The 16348-nt window shown below is 53.8% G+C and overlaps 1 protein-coding gene across 7 annotated transcripts in view; it reads right to left on the reverse strand.

The window, feature by feature from the left end:
* The window catches only part of JADE2 (jade family PHD finger 2), a 45597-nt gene that overhangs the window by 11389 nt on the left and 17860 nt on the right, over nt 1-16348 (reverse strand). For 6 of the 7 annotated variants that reach the window (XM_019642216.1, XM_019642218.1, XM_019642214.1 and 3 more), the window contains exons 4-9: nt 10793-10950; nt 6143-6303; nt 5158-5369; nt 3745-3912; nt 2134-2250; nt 500-964 (exon numbers count right to left, since the gene is read on the reverse strand). In XM_019642216.1, the coding sequence (XP_019497761.1) occupies nt 500-964; nt 2134-2250; nt 3745-3912; nt 5158-5369; nt 6143-6303; nt 10793-10950 (1281 nt within the window). The remainder of the gene's footprint in view (nt 1-499; nt 965-2133; nt 2251-3744; nt 3913-5157; nt 5370-6142; nt 6304-10792; nt 10951-16348) is intronic. The other variant, XM_019642219.1, reaches the window with a different exon arrangement.

The raw sequence follows: 16348 nt of genomic DNA on the forward strand, positions 1-16348 counted from the left end.
CTCACACCCTTCCCTCTGTCCAGCACCCCTGGGAGCCGCAGTCATACCTGTCTTCCCTACCCTGGCCCAGCACATACCTGTTGGGTTGATTCAACTCGCTTATGATTCCGTCCCTCCCTGCCTCCAACTCTAAGCAGAAGCTTGTGTGTTGGGACCAGGCAGGGCCCCGAGAAGCCACAAATGGGATCAGAGGCCACGAGGAGCTAGAAGCCTGAGTCCTTGTCCCAGCTCTGGCATCTCCAAGCTCATGACCTTGGCAGGGCCCCCACCCTTCACCAGGCCTTTGAAAGGGCTGAGACAAGAGGGACTCAGACCCGAGAGCGGGATCCTTCCTTGTGCTACAAAGTAACAGTTCCCCCCACCCTGTCTGAGACCTGGAGGCCCTCAGCCCCTGGGCCACAGCCCCCAGTGAGTCCTGGTGAGCCACGGCTACTCCAGGGCAGTGAGAGTGGGCTGCGAAGGCCTCCCAGGATGGCCACCAGGTAGCAGGGGTACTCACCCTCTCCAAGTCCTGCCGCAGGTGTGTGAAGAGCTTCAGGCGGCGGTAGAGGACGTCCTGCTCCTGCTGGGCCAGGTTGTCCACCTCGTCGGTCTTGGGGGTCAGCAGCGGCTGGTTGGCATTGGCTTTCCTCTTTAGCTTCCAGTACTGGTAGATGAAGTCGACCAGCGCCTCGGCCAGGTCCAGGCGCTCTGCCACCTCGGCCGGCTCTACCAGCTCGTAGAAGTCTTCCTCCAGCTGCTGCAGCCGCTGCTTGCGCAGGGTCACCTTCTCCAGGTCCTCACCAGTTGGGCTGGGCTCCACAGGCTCGGAGGTAGGCTCACCCCTCGGACCCCCCTCACTGTGCTCCTGACAGAACGACTTGAACTTGACCTCGTCGTTGTCTGCTAATATAGTCCGCATTTCCAGGCCATGGTCAAAGGCGCATGTGACATGGAACGCCGTGACGCAGGAAGGCATGGAACACTGGAGGGACAGGAAGGGCAGCGTCAGGCATGAAGGGATCCCTGGCGGGAGGGAAGAAGGTTGTGGGCATCTCTCAGGGTTCCGAGAATGCGGAATGACTCTAAATAAAATGGCAAGGGCTCCCGACACCCTGGGGGGTATGGAGGGAGCTATGGCATGTGGGAAGGGGGAGCTGGAAAAGATATGGGGTTCAGCACCTTACACCCTGGGGAAGTCAATAATCAGACAACTGGAAAACCCTTTGTGGGGTAAGCAGCATGTCTCTTGGGCAAAATGACTTTGGAATCAGAGGCATCGAAAGAAAGGCTGGCAACAGGTCACTGCCTCCCCTACTGCAACGTTATCTAAGATGGGGAGTTGTGGCCCTCCTTTGTCCTCTGGGAGGAGAGGCTAAACCCAGACCGCTTCCTTTCCCCTCAGCCCAAGCAACTCAGGACCTGCCCCCTCCCTCCCAGTCTTGGATGGTGGCTGTGGGCAGCTGATCACTGTTTCAACAACCACCCATCCAACTATTAGTGACCATTTCTGCTGCACTCACAAGCCATTTTGAAAGTCTTACAAATGAGGGGAGGCACGTCTGCAATGACAACTGTTCCTGGAGAGACGAGAGAGAGAAAGGATGCCCCCCATCCCAGCTTCTAGTCCAGCAGCATCAGTATTGCTAGAAATGCATGTTCTCAGGCCCACTCCAGACCTACTGAAGCAGGACCTCTGGAGGTAGGCCCAGCCATCTGATTTCACATGCCCTCGGGGTAACACTGATCACACCAGAATTTGGGAAACATGGCTGTCAACAGACTAATGCGGCCCTGCCCTGTGTCAGGATAGCCTGTTGGCTGAGCTGGAGGAAACGTTTGAATTCTACCCCTTCCATATGTCAAGTTTGATGTTGGAAGCAGGGTCAATGTATTCATGAAGCCCATAGACACTTGCTCCTGGGGAAAGTCCCAGTGCTACAACTGGGAGGTGAGCCTGGGCTCCCCAGCCTGTACCCGGTGCCTGCAGGAACTGGGGATGGAGGAATGCCTCCCAGGTGGGGTTCTGACTCTGGCCCCAGTCACAGGTCTCCCTGGCCCATTAGTGGCTCTCTGTCTGCAGCACCACGGGGAGTGGGGCAGCTGGCTCCTGCAGGGGCTGTGGGGCTACAGCAGGGTGAGGTGGCCATGTACCTGGATGCAGGTGCCCGTGCACTCCTTGCAAAGGCTGCAGGACAGAGCCCAGCGACTGGCCGGGATGTGCGAGATCTTGGTGATGGGCTCCATCTTCTCGGGGCAGCCGATGCTGACCTGGGCGGGACACAGGGAGCTCTATCAGGCTTCTTGTCTCCAGCCTGCCCCAAGGAGCCCCAAATGGGGGCTGTCTGCTGACACCAGGCAGGGGGCAGACAGGGCAGTAAGGAAGCCCCTGAATTTCAAGTCCTTCCTGTCTCAACTATCTACTGGGTGTGTGTGCGCTCACCTGTGACAAGTCTTACATGGTTTGTGACTGTGTGACAGAGTGCACATCAGTGTGTTTAACTGACTGTGTGTGTACCTATGACTGTATGGCTCTCGAGACAGAGGCGCGCGTGTGTGTATGCACACACACAGATGAGTACATGCAAGGTCCCTCTTCTGTATCTCAGGCCTTTGTTAATAGCATCTTCAGAGGTCTTATCACAACTTGTATTTCTTTTATTTTTCTGGGTAGCAGGAAAGCCCCCTAAGGCAGCATCTTTTCTTGCAGGCCACAGGGCTTTTCCGGCCAATAGGGATGTGTCTTTCCGGCCAACGGGGACAGGCCTACCACCATGCCCAAATTTCCTGGGTACGGCCCACCCCTCCCCACTGCCCATGTCTGAGGATGGAAGAAGGGCCTTTGTTCAGAGGTCCTGAACCAAAGGGCTCCCATGATGGGGTCCGCATTGATTCTCTGTCCCTGCTGTGCCCAGCCTAGGGTACACTCACAGGAAGTCCCAGCCTTCAAGATGCTGATCTGGAAGCAAGCGACCATTGCTGATACAACCACTATCATCACAGAAGCCTGCAATGTGGGTCCCAGCAAGGACCTTTGGACTGGGAGCCCAGGAAGGCAAGGGCCATCTGCTGACAGGGTCACCTGGCTTGCTTCTGGGCACAGGCAGCCTTGGAGCGGGCCCTCATTCTGGGTCATGGCACACAGCAGGGTCAGGGCTATAGCTGGTAAATTTCAGTATTTCCCATTTCAAATAAAACTGGATGCCATCCGGCAGCCCAAGTCCTCAGCTAACTCACTGTGGGCCCAGCCTGTCACCCATGGCCCGTCCCTTTCCACCAAGACTCAGACCGAAGCCCACCCCTCCATCCAGCCACAGCCATAGCAGCAGGCCCACTATCCACCTTGTAATTAGGCTCACTGCCCGATTTTCTTTTAGGTCAGTTGGCTTATTTTTGTTTTAAATAGGCAGCTTGACTTTGGTTGGGACCATTGCCTGTTGTAGATGGAGATGGACTCACAACCTGCTTTTCCCTGTAGTCAGCGGCCTGATTTCTGTCCAGCTCTGACCTACCACTGGAGCCCCCAATAACCCCTAATCTCATTTTCCCATGGAAACTACCCCTGAGTTCTGCCCAAGTGCATAGGCAAAGTTCCCTGGGGACTGCTCTCCCAGTTCTTCCCAGGCTCGACACCGGAGATGCCTCCATTTCATGTGGGCCCATCACCCGCTTTTCCCAGTCCTCTGCTACCTGAGTTTTGAGTTCCATGCATACCTACTTCCCTACAGCTGTTCCCCTGGGCTGCCCACCCCCAGGTCTGCCCACCTCAGGAATCCACAGGGCGCAGCTGACGTGCACCCACTTGGTCCCACTTCTGGTAGGTTTCAAGGCTCCTCCTCGCTTGGGGCAGAGCAGGCACTTTGGCTGGACACCCAGGGCACACGTCCGGCATAGCCAGCTGCCTGTGGGTACCTTGAGGATCCCGTAGCATGCCTGGGGAGACAGCAGGGTGGTAACGAGAGGGAGGCACTGGCCAATCTGCATTTGGTCAGCAGTCAGTTGCAAACAGTCCCAGCCTCAGCCCCAGCCCGAGCCAGGAGCTCCCAAGCTACACGCTACCAGGCTCTGGCAAGACCTCCTGAGGGTTATAACACCAGGGCTCCCCTTTGCCTGTGTTGTCACCATTTCACAGTCCTTTGTGAAGGGGCTCAGGTCTGCCCTCTGCTGGGAGGACAGTCCCTTTAGCCAGAGGTTCCTAATCAGTGATGGACTTCAGAAGTGTCCGGGAACGGCCCTGAGTACAAATTTTGGTGTATATGCTGCCTGAGCAAAAGGAGCAGAGCTTTCATCATTTTTCATAGGGATCTGTGAAGCAGGCTCCTCCTGGTTATGCCTAGGGTTTTTTACCTAAGAGTTGCTGAGTAGAAGGGATGTGGATGAACGGGGGTCGGGGGGGGTCTACTGCACCCTTGCCAGCTAGGCGAAGCCCCTCTGAGCTTCCCAGGAGCTAGTCCAGTAGCAGTGGGTGGTGGGTGAGCGGGGAAGGGGCTCAAAGTCAGAGCCAGAGTGGGTCCACTGCGTTCTAGTCAGGTCTTCAGCAACTAAGGCCCAGAGATGCTCAAGACCAAGATCAAGAGGGGAGCCTGGTCAGGCTGGACAGTTTATAATATCAATAATGGTAAAAAACACTTATGGCCCTTATGATACTATTCTAAGCAAATAACTCTTAGTAACTTAATCCTCACAACAACTTACTTTTACTTATAGCTGAGCAACTAGAGGTCCAGAGAGGTTAAGAAACCTGCCCAAAGCCATAGAGCTTATAAAAAAGGCAGAGCCACAATTTGCAACCAGGCAGCCTGGCTCCAGGCTTTGCTCTCAATCACCACACTGTGCTGCCTCTTTGTAAGTTCCGCAGTGAGGAGCAGGGGAGGAGGGCAGAAGGCAGGGTGTTCCCGGGGGGAGAGTGTGCGGGAGGCCGACAGGAGAGGACAGAAGGACCATCCAATGGGTGTTTACTCCAGTATGGCTGAATGGGCTGAGCCAAGCGACCCTGGGCGTCCGGGGCACCACAGGGCACTTGTGCCAGTCCCTTCCTTCCCCCTTGCCCTCCTTCTTAGGGGCCTATGTCCACAGTGCTGCTGTACTCCTACAGCCAGGACGACCAGCCCCAGGCAGGGGCCAGCCCAGGGGTGGCATGCAAGGGCAGTGTGGGTGAGGGTGCCGGGGGCTGCCCACCTGGTGTACACAGACATTGCATTTGTCACAGAAGACCATCTCGTTGCCATCTTCACCCTCGGGAGAGCGGCACACGTCGCAGACGACATCCTCGTCGTACTCGATGCCCAGCCCCTCCTGGGTCTCGATGGCCCGCGCCATGTTCTGGTGGCAGAGCGTCTCCAGCTCCTCCAGCACACGCTCCAGCGTCAGCTCATCCAGCTCGGGCCTCTCTGTGAGGACAAGGGACGGTGTGAGGAGCCAGGCCTTTCCGGCCAGGTAGACGGGAAGGTTTCCACTCACCCACGAAGACCTGGGGAAACCTGTCGACTGCTGTTTTCAGCGCTACTGTCTGAAAACTGAATAGGCTGGACTAGGGGTCAGCAAACTGTGGCTCGCGAGCCACAGTTTGCTGACCCATAGTGGCTCTTCCGTCTCAGAAGTTTGCCGACCCCTGGGATGGACCATCCCATCTCAAAGGCCAGGAGCCTGAGTGGTGCTCTGACTTTAGAGAGCCTGCCTGTGACCTCACACACATATGTACATGCAGGTAACATGGAGTTATCTCTGGTTTGCGGCTGCTTGTGCTGTGTTTATGGGGGGACCCTCTGAAGATGGCTGAATTTGACAGAGCTGGCCCTTCCTGAGACATGTTAGTGGGCTCCAGACAGGAGGTCCCCACCCACTGACCTGATCCCATTTGTCACCCTAGAATCACTTGTGTGCTCCCTCACTCTTCATGGAAATCATACTTATAACAATATTTCCAAGAACTCTGTCAATAACATGCTATTATCACCCTCATCTGACAGCTACAGAAACTGAGGCACAGAGATACCAAATAAGTTCTCTAATCAGTAATGCTACAGAGACTGTCTCCCCAGATCCATTCAGTGCCAAAGCCCCATCGTGGCTACTTCCCTCCTGAAGGTGAGGATGCTGGGGTTCAGAAGAAAACCCTGCCTGCCTGCCCCCAATCCCATTCTCAGCCTGGCAGGTCACCTACCCATCTCCTTGAGCTCCGAGTTGATGAGCTCCAGCCAGTAGGCGTCAATCTCGTCCAGGTCATAGCGGCTGCCCCCTGGCCATTCAGGCTGGGAGCCCTCGCCACGTTCGGAGCTGCTAGGGGACACCTGGGAGAGGGGGCCTTCCAGCGGTGGGAGGATCCTAGGAAATCAAGAGGGGGTGTCATGAGGGGAGGGACCCTCGGCCTGCTCCCCTCGCTGGGGGCCTCCAGTGAGTTGGCTGAGGAGCTGGTGGGCAAGTGAGGTATTAAACTACGATGCAGCGCCCACCTCTTCCCGTTCCCTTCTTATACTTCCTTCTCCCACCTGCCCGCCCTACAGTCTCAGGCGACTATGAGTAAGCAGAACAGGAGACCAAAGAGCTGTGGGGCCTGACCCACAGCCCCTGCACACTTCACAAACTCCATCCTGCCCAGAGCACACCCCTACTGCCCCCTCCTATCAGGACACCTTGGCCTCGTGAACTGGACATGCCCTACTCAGGATTGTAAGAGGCATTCCAAGTGCAGTCCTGGGCAATGTACAGTGCCAGCCACTCTGGAACGAGTGGGATAGAGCCAAGTGGGCTCCAGGTCCCTCAGCACACCCCTCAAGGCTGGGGAGAGGCCAGGGGTGTCCCCATGCCCTCACAAACCCTGGCCCCCTCCCTCATCAATAGCCTGAGGTGAACCGAGGCCAGGTCTCCTGTGGGGTGAGGAGGGGTTCTCCCGGGCTCCATTGCTGCAGCCCAGGGTGGTTCTTTCCACATAAGAGGTCCACTGCCCCAGAAAACAGTGCTGCTCACACACCTTGTCCTTCCCCAGAAAGAACGTTACCTGAGCCATGAGTCTCATCTGCAGTGCCCTGCCCCCCAACATGGAGACCTCCTCCCCTGAATACTAATAGGCACCTACTACAGTCCCAGGACCACATACATGCCAGGTCAGCCCTCCCTCAGACCATGGCTCTGCCTCTGAGGCAGGCTGGAAGGGCCCTGGCTGCACAGCGCGGACCCAAAGCCCCACTCCACCACTTGAGGTGTGATTCTGGAGGCAAGCCACCTAACTTCTCTGTGCCCCAGTGACCTCATCCAAAAAACGGGCTAATAAAAATAGTATTTACCTTCTACAGTTGGCGTGAGGAGGAAATGGATGAATACCTATAGTGCCCTTAGAACAGCGCCTGGCACAAAGTAAGCACTATACATGTGTGAGTGCACATTTTAAGACCTGTGGATTATCACTTGGCTCCTTTTGAAATGGAAGATGAGGGCTTTTTCCCTGAGAGGGCACAGTTTCCCCTCTTGGCTCAGCTGTACGCTGCCCCTCAGTTTCTGATGCCAGCTCTTCCCAACTCACCGGTTGCCATGGTTATCGCTGCGGAGCCTGGCCTCCATCTGGCCAGCCCTGCTGGGGCTGAGAGGCCCCTCACTTGCCCGAGAGGCCTCCTGGGGTGGGAGGCAGGGCTGCCAGGGGCTGTGACTCAGCGCAGACTAGGGAGGGGAGGGCAGGGCCCTGGATGGCACAGACAGGGCAGAGCTATGGGGAGGGCTCCTGTGCTCCAGGAAATGCCCCGGATATCAGCAAGAGGGGCAGGAAGGCTGAAGGAGAGAGGCACAATGGCCAAGGGGACGGCCCAGAGGAGGTTGAGGGGGGCAAGGAGAAAGGGAAAGGGCTTTGTGTCACCTTTTGCCACACAGAGGCCCAGATTAAGGAAAGCCTTAGGTAATGATAACGGTGTGATTCCCCCCACCCCTAATAAGCCATTCCAAATATTAATAAAAGACAAACACTCTCAGTCCTATGGAATTCTGCCTTTCTTCATGAGGCTGTTACTTGAATTCATACATTCTTTTAAAAACACAGACTGATTTTGTTGTGACCCTGCTTTGTTTGCGCCCAAAGCATATACTTAGTCAGGGTTCTGAATGCACACTACCTACTGGCATAACTACTCACATCTGTGTTCTCAGTCAGCGGCCACCTGGCCAAGATCAAGCTCCTTTCTCCGAGAAGCGGGGGTTAAGGGGCTCACACCAGAAAAGGCATTTCCTGCGCTTCCGGGGCCTCTCACCTTCGCCCATTTGGTCTCTTCTGGCTCTGGCTCTGGAAGAAGCTCTCCCACCAGGAATGGACCGTCCTGACCCTAGGCCAAGGCTGCAGCCAGCAGGACTGAGGTCAGCTGGGAGGTGTCCGATGGCTGGGCTGGGATCTGGGGCAGGGGAGGGGTCTCTACTCTAAAAGGCTAGACAGACAGCCGAGGCTGGTTTGTCCCTGGGCTGAGTCTTTGGCCACACTGAGGGAACAGTGTAGGCCCTGTGGGCAAGGCAGGTTCTCATTACCCAGATAAATTTCAGACCACGAGGGGGGCAGACCTGTTCCAGGGCCAGAGAGGACAGGGCAAGGAGGACAGAGAGGGGGCTGGGGTAGCAGCTGGGGGAGGGCTGTCAGAGCCAGTGGGCAGGGTGATCGGGGCACCAGGCTCTCTCTGGGCCTCGCTGGGACAACCCAGGGCTTGTTCCTGTAGCCTGTGATTTCCTGGCTCAGCCCACCAGGCCCTGATGATCACGCAGGGGATTCCCCAGAATTTCCCGACTTCCTCATCTATAAAATGGGGACAGCAGCATGTACTTGATAGGGCTAATATGATAATTAAATGAGAAGATGAACGTAACAGGCTCAGCACAGCAAGTTCTCAGGAAGAGAGTTCCTATAACAGCTCTGACCACAGAAGCTGCCATGCTGGCTTCCAGTGTGAGCTGTGCAGTGGGAGGCACCCAGGAAGATGGAGGGACCAGGTGGGAGGGAGACAGGGGAAGAAGGGGCATGGAGAGCTCTTCCGGAGAGCACCCCTCCCCACCTCCAGCTATGTTCTCCAAAAAGCAGGTTCAGGCCAGGAGTGCCTGGCTCCTGTCAGCTTAGAGCAGCAGTGCGTCTGCAGGGGACGCACCTAGGAGAGCCAGAGCTGTCAGAACACGTGCTCTCCTCTTCATGTCAACAGATGAAGCACTGAGCAGGCAGACCGAAGCCAAGTTACTGGTGTGGAAGCATCTGCAATTAATTACCCAGGCCAGCGGATGTTTCCGGAAGCACCTGACATTGACATCAAGGAGCGGGGGCAGGCTGCTGGGCCAAGCCTAAAGGGGACTCGCCTCTCTGTCCAGCTGGTGGCCCTTCCCCCGCATCACCCTGGGCCCTGGGCTGCGGTTGCTCCTTCAGGCCTCACCACCACACCATCAGGCAGGTACTATTCTGGGCCCCATTTGACAGAGGAGAAAACAGGCTCAAAGAGGACAGTCACAGCGCTTCAGGCTGCAGAGGCGAAGGTGTGAAGCTGGCTGGGAGCTGGACCCATGTTCCAGGCCCTGGGCAGGGGATATGGAGAATAAATTCTTTCTCCGGATGTCACATGTACTCCCTTCCAGAGAGGCCTAGAACTCGCTGATTCTCAAAAGGCTCCAGACAAAAGCTGGGAGACACTCGGCCCTCAGGAGCCACAAGAGGATGGCCTGCCCAGCACCCAATCCTCACCAAGCAGGGATTAGCTTGCTTCACCTCTGTAATCCCATGTCCAGCACAGGCCTGGCACCAAGCGGACACTAGGAATCTGTGAGCCCGTCATGGGTGTGGCTGCCAGGAACCAACAGTGCCAACGTCAGAGGAGGTGACAGCTGTGATCTTTGCCCCAGGCCTGGTCAAATGGGCCTAAGCGAGAGCCACAGGGCTGCCAGGAAAAGGAGTGGGCTGCCAATAACACAAACTGCCCAGCCCCAGGCGGGCTGGTGGCGGATGGTGGGGGGGAGAAACAGGCCAGAACAGCAGGCCCCTCTGCCCTGAGACATGACTTGGAAGGTTTCCCAGGGTGCAGAAAAAAGCAGTTGGATGAACTCTGCTGCTGGAGGCAAGGCCCATGGCCACGAGGCCACCTCCTGACAAGAGCACCAGGGGTCTCTCTGGCTCACAAGCTCAGAAGGCTATGAAGCCCAGAAAAAACTCAGCTCTGACCCAGCCCTGGCAGGCAGACTCCTCAGGGGCTGGTCACAGCAACTGCTTCTTGAGCATCTGCTGTGTGCACATGACTCCCTCCCTCAAAGAACTCCTTAAAAAGGTTTAAGAAGTCAAGAGCACGGCTTATCCCTGTCTTAAGGGCTAGTTAAAAGCCTGGAGGCTTCTCTGGTAAGATGTGCTTGTGGGACGCAGTTTGGATGGACATCAAGCTAATGCATGGTCAGTTTTTACCAAGTACTTGTGTGCCAGGCCCTGTGCCAAGTGCCTTTCCTGCATTATTCTCCTACATCTTCTCGGCTGCCGTAGGAGGTAGGTGTTGCTGTCATCATTCCCATTTCAGAGACATGGAAACTGAGGCCCAGGGAGATTGCATTTCTGACCCAAGGTCACACTGAATGTGAGTGGCCATGTGAACCCAGGCTGTCTGGCTCCAGAGCTGAGCCTAAGCCCAAGCAAGCCCTTAGCTTCAAAAGTAAACTACCAGTCGTATTTCTGGAACGTTTCAATGGTTTATGGGCCAAAAGAATCTAAGACAGAACAGAGCTGGGCTAGACAGGAATCCCAAGACCGACAGGTCCCTTGCTGGGTCCTAGCCTCCCCTTCGTCCCCTGCCTATGGTCCCCTCGCCTGGGCTGACTGGCTCACCTCACCACAGGCTCTGGAATGGCCTCTGCTCCAGCAGGCACCTGCACACCTTTCTCCCATTCCTGTCGCCACGGGTCCGCCAGGATATAATAGTCATCCGGGCTGAGCTGGTACGAGTCTGGGATCTTCATGGCTGTGATCAAGTCTGTCCGGAAAACCTGCAGGGAGCAAGGGCGCAGAGAGTGGCTTCAGACTGTGTCTCGCCAAGGGAGAAAAAGGCAGATGCAACTCAAGTGGGCTTTTTGCCCACTCACTGAAGGTCAGAAGACACCACAAATGCACTAAGTACAATAATGCCTCTTCTCTAAACCCAGCACAGTGCTTTGTCCACAGCAGATGTTCAGAAATGTGCTGATGTGTTCTGACCTGTTAAAGGACAGAGTTAGAGTGATGGATGTGAGTGGACCTCTGAGGGAAGAGGAAAGGCAAAAAAAAAAAAAAAAAGAGGAAAAATCAGATGGCAGAAAGGTCTCTGTGAACATAATACTGTCATTAAGTGACTCTTCAGGGAATTTCCACTGAAGGTTTAAAATTATGTTTGTAGTTGCGGTATTAAGAGCGCAGGGCACCAACCCCAGGCAAACGAAATGCCAGGGCCTTAATACAAATAGTTGAGGGGAGGGTGGGGTTTGGGGCAGCCTAGAGAGAGGCTTCTCATTGGTCAGGGTCTCCTAGGTCCCTTGAGAGCAAGGACATCATGTTCCCTACTGGCGGGGTGGGGTGGGAGGGGCTCCACAGTTCCGTTGTCTGTGTGTGATGGGGTAAGAGGAGGGGATGAATTTCTTCTCAGTCAAGCTCATCCAAGTTCCCTCAGAGCCAGGCCAGGAGTGGCCACACCCTCATGCTTTGGTTTTCTTCTGGTCACTCAGGGGAAACTGCTCTTCCCGACGTTCTGTCTGTTGCCCCCCTCTCCACCCCAGAACAATCTCCAAACCCAGCCCCAGCGGCACCAGCAGTGCCTCTCCTGCCCTGGTTGCCTGACCTCACTGTGACCTCCCAGGAAGGGCTGTTGCAGGACTAGGTGGCAGCTCCAGACCTTGTGACTTGCTCAGGTACCAACTTTCCCAGTGATCACCACTGGAGAATCACAAGTTAAAGAGTTAGCATCACTGAGACAAGAGAAACCACTTTAAGGAGTGCTCCAGGCCTCAGACCAAACTCCAAACCCAGCCCTCCCAGGAAAAGTCAGCCTCTGCTGGCCTTCCAGAGGCTTCTGACCAACCCATTCATGGTAACCTCTGCCTGGTGGAGGCCTCTGCCAATTCACCGGCTGTGCGTGTCTCATTCGAACCTAGGGCCATAACAGCAAGGAAACAACTGAAATGGGTGCACCAAGGGGGTTCAAGGTGGCATCTTGCAGAAAACTAATTAACGGCTGCATCTAGCTAGAGAGGGCTCTGGCTTGAAAAAGGTCAAGTTTTTGGAAGGTTCTATTTGCCAATATAATTTAATTGTTAAGACTAACACCCTAACATTTAATTAGGGTGCCAATGTGAAAAAAATTAAATGAGATTATGATTAAATGCTAATTAAACAGAAGATGGAATGTGGCGAAGATTTTACAGCCCTAATAATTTGCATATCTTATTAGCAAGCTGTAACCACTGACACAAGAACACGAACTCAGGCACTCGGTGCTTTTGTGGGGAACGTTTTCTAGCTGCAGCCTGGGCCAAGCCCAGCAGGGCTGGGGCTGGGTTACTTCCCTCTGGGCCCCAGTACAGGACCTGGCAGATGAACTGAACCCACAGTGGACTCATCCCTGCCTCAGAATTCTCCCGACCCGAGAAAACCAAGGGGTCCCACAGCCAAAGCCATGCTGCTCTGATGCCATGGTAAACCGCCCAGCTGGGACAGCACATCGTTCTGCTCCAGAAATCAACCCTTCAAGAGCCCAGTGCCACTGTGTGTCTCTCCAAAGAGGCATGAGTGAATCTGAAATCTCTTGCTGCTCCCTCATCCTGGGCTGTAGTTTAAGTGCCACCTCCTCCAAGATTCCTTCTCTGATCACCCCGATTCAAGGAGCGCCAACTGCCCAACACAGCCATTTTCCATCCCACCATCCTGCCTCCATTCCCAGCGCTTCCACTTCGATTAACTGGTGTACTCATGTTGCTTGTTTCTCATCATATCTCCCCTGCCACACCTGTCCTGTTCTCTGCTACATTCTCAGTGCCTGGCATGGTGACTGGCACATAGTAGGTACTCAGTAAATAGTGACTGAGTGGCTCACTGAATGGATGAATGGGCCTCTCTGGAGAATTATCTGATGCGTCTGAGGCCCCCAGCTGGCTCTCGGCAGTGCAGTGCTTTTGAACCCCCATTAACAGGGTGAGACACCTCATGGATCCATACGGAACTAAAACTCCCAAGCACACATGCACCTGAAAGGAGCAACACACAGCCTCTGGTCCTCAAAGTCTAAGGACCAGGGTGCTGCCCAAGCTGGAGCTGGAGAGACCCGAGTGCCAGGTCACACCAGTGGGTAAGAAGCAGCCCTGACCTAGGAACAGCTTTGGCATTGAGAACTCAGCAAGAAGAGATCCCAGGCTCAACTCAGTCAGGGAGATTCTGGAGAGAGAGAGAGAGAGAGAGAGAGAGAGAGAGAGAGAGAGACAGACACACGGATTTGGTCCCAAGAGAGTTCCAAGTTTTGTCCTGCATCACTCTGGGAGCAGGTGGCAGGCTGGACACCAGAGGGCTCATGGAAGCACAGGAAGGGCAGCGCTATCATAATGGTGCCAGCCAACATGTAGGGAGTGCTGTGTGCCCAGTACCAGTGTAAGGGCTGTTCTTGAACTAATTTATTATTAGTCCCTACACCAACTCTGTTAGGTAGGTGCTACCATCATCTCCATTTTACAGATGAGAAACTTGGGACTCAGGCTAATAGTTAAATAACCTATACATGGTACCACATGTTGGAAGGGGCAAAGGAACCCAGGCCAAGACAACTTGTGCACCATCTGGCACTCCCTCACAGCCCCCCTGTCTTTTAGCCACAGGGCTTACTGCCAATGCCCTAGAGATAACCTAAAGTCAAATCAGGTGGCTTCCCCATGGGCTGGAATATGCAAATTAGATGGAGGCTTTTGCAAGTTACAGCTGCCATCAGGCCGAGCCTATCAGGCCCTGTGTCCACGCGGATGTGGTATCCAAAGAACTTTTCTTCCTTGGTATATGGGAGGATATACTGCTGGGATACTCTTCTCCCTTGCCAAAGCGGGGCTGGCTTGTGTCATCCTTAAGGTCTCAGTTCAGCCCATATCTGCTCTGGGAAGCCTTTCCTGATCCCAGGCTGGGTTCTGGGCCTCTTCTGAACTCCCACAGCCCCATTACGGGGATCTCCTGGTTTCCTGCCATTAGTCCTCACCACAAGATGGTGAGCTCAGTGAGGTCTGGCTGGGCCTCAGGCTGGAGCCCAGCAGTACACCTAGGGCCTTGCACATACCAGGTGCTAACAAAGGCTGAAGGAGTCAAGAGTCTTCCGTGGATCTGCCACCACCTTCCTGGCACATGCTACACATTGCTGTCCACATGCTACAGCTGGGCATCTGGGTACTCTACCTTCCAGAGGAGCCTCTGTACATTCACAGGAAACCTGCCCACAAATATGGCAACCCAATTATAACCTCAATATCTTTTTGTTTTGAGTTGCCATGGGGTTAGGCTTGAAAAAAGGCTCAATTATTCTCCCAAAACGCCTTTGAATTATTTATGAAGACTAAATAAAGAATAAAATGGACACTCATCAACTGGAGGCCTTGCCATGGCAAGAAAGTTGGAAGCTGGAAAACAAGCAATTTTCTAAGAATGTGAATGTTTACTATTTTTCCTCTCTTTTGGCAGAAATTGACAAATTGTCGTTAAAGGTCTGCTGCCTAGCAACAAAGTTCTGTGGAGCTGCTTAGGAGATGTTAATTGTAGCTTCTTCAAACAGTGGGAAGAATGTGTAAAGGTCTAAAACTCTAATTTCATAACCAATCTGAGTGCCAAGGTGCCAATGCAGCTGTGGAAGGAGGTGAACACCCTGAGATGCCCAGGTGTAGGGACACAGTTCATGGCCTTGCACACTACAACCATTCAAAAGTCTATCTAGCTTTATGCACCTATTTCCCCAGGGAGAACTCAAAAAGAGCTCTGCCACAAAGTATCAGTGGAATCTGACATGATCTCCAAAAGCAGATAAAGACAATGACAACGGGCAACTTTCACCTCGCTATGCTAAGAGTTCTCGTACATGACCACAAGATTTGTGGATGCTCTGTGAATACTTCATCCTGGGACTTTGGGCTCTGCTTCCTTTTCTCAAGGGTGAATTATTGTATCGTAGTGTGTTTCAGACCAAGAGGCATCAAGAGGAAGTTTAGTTACTTAAGGAAAGGGTCCAGCGCTTATCACAATTACAAAATAGGATTATTTGTGTGATGATTTGTTTAATGTCTGTTTACCTCCTCTAATAATCAAGCTGAGAGAGGCAGAGACTGCACGTGTACCCCGTTTATCATTATGCCTGTTTGTGGCACAGTGCCTGGCACAGCAAGTGCTCAAGAAATGCTTGTGGAACGAGCAAGTGAATGAATGAATGAACCTCAGGATTTGTCTGAAGTATGGCTGAACTCTGAAACTTCCTGTCCTGCCTAGCAGGGAGGGTGGCGGTAGGAGGACGTCAGGACCTGGTCTTGGTCACTGTCCCAAAGCCAGTGAAAATGGCTCTGGCCAGGACTGCCTCTCATTTGACCTCTGTCCACATGAGGAGTCCCAGTGCAAAGCTAGGAGTAGCACCCTTCCCCCAACCCCCGAAAAGGATGTCTGAGAGTTTGTTCTGGAAGAGCCGAGTGAAATTACTACCAGATACACTTCATTTGGATCGCATTTCCCCCCCCCCCAAGCACCTCATCTTGTTAGAAACAATAGCTAATAGTGAAAACTAATTGCCCTGTTGTGACATGCAGGTGCTGTGCTAAATATAATCTCACCTCATTCATATTTACCCCCATCCTACAGGTGTGGAGACTGAGACCCAGATAAGTCAAACCACTTAGTTAAGGTCTGCATTGTCCTTGAACCACTGCAATACTACCCACAAATCACCCAGATAGCTCTTATTTTTTTAAAAAATCTCTTTCCTGGGCTGGAACCTGATAAAGAGTATCTCAGCCAAGAGCAAAGTTAGATACTTAAAATTAGGCATAAAACACTAGAAAAGGCCACCCCCTGCCCAGTCCCATTCAAGCACATTTGGTCAGACACTTAAAACACACACACACACACACACTGTCTCTCTCTCTCACTCAACATCTTTCTCTTTCATAAGGATAACAGCACTTCCTGCTCTTAAAGAGAATTTATTACACACATTTCTTTTGCAAGACAAGTCCCAGAGGCCAGGAGGCCTTTCCAGCTGGCGGGAGCAGCAATGTTTCCGACTATACAAGAAGTGGATTCTGCCCCCCACCCAGAGGAAGGCAGCGGGAGACTCAGCAAGCAGGCGCTGAGCCCAGTGGAAGGGCTCTCCCCTCCCCACCCGCCTGCTGCAGGGTAGCAGGGGAGCCG

The sequence above is a fragment of the Hipposideros armiger genome, unplaced genomic scaffold (genome assembly GCF_001890085.2).
Source record: "Hipposideros armiger isolate ML-2016 unplaced genomic scaffold, ASM189008v1 scaffold_66, whole genome shotgun sequence".
In the NCBI taxonomy this organism is placed as follows: Eukaryota; Metazoa; Chordata; class Mammalia; order Chiroptera; family Hipposideridae; genus Hipposideros; species Hipposideros armiger.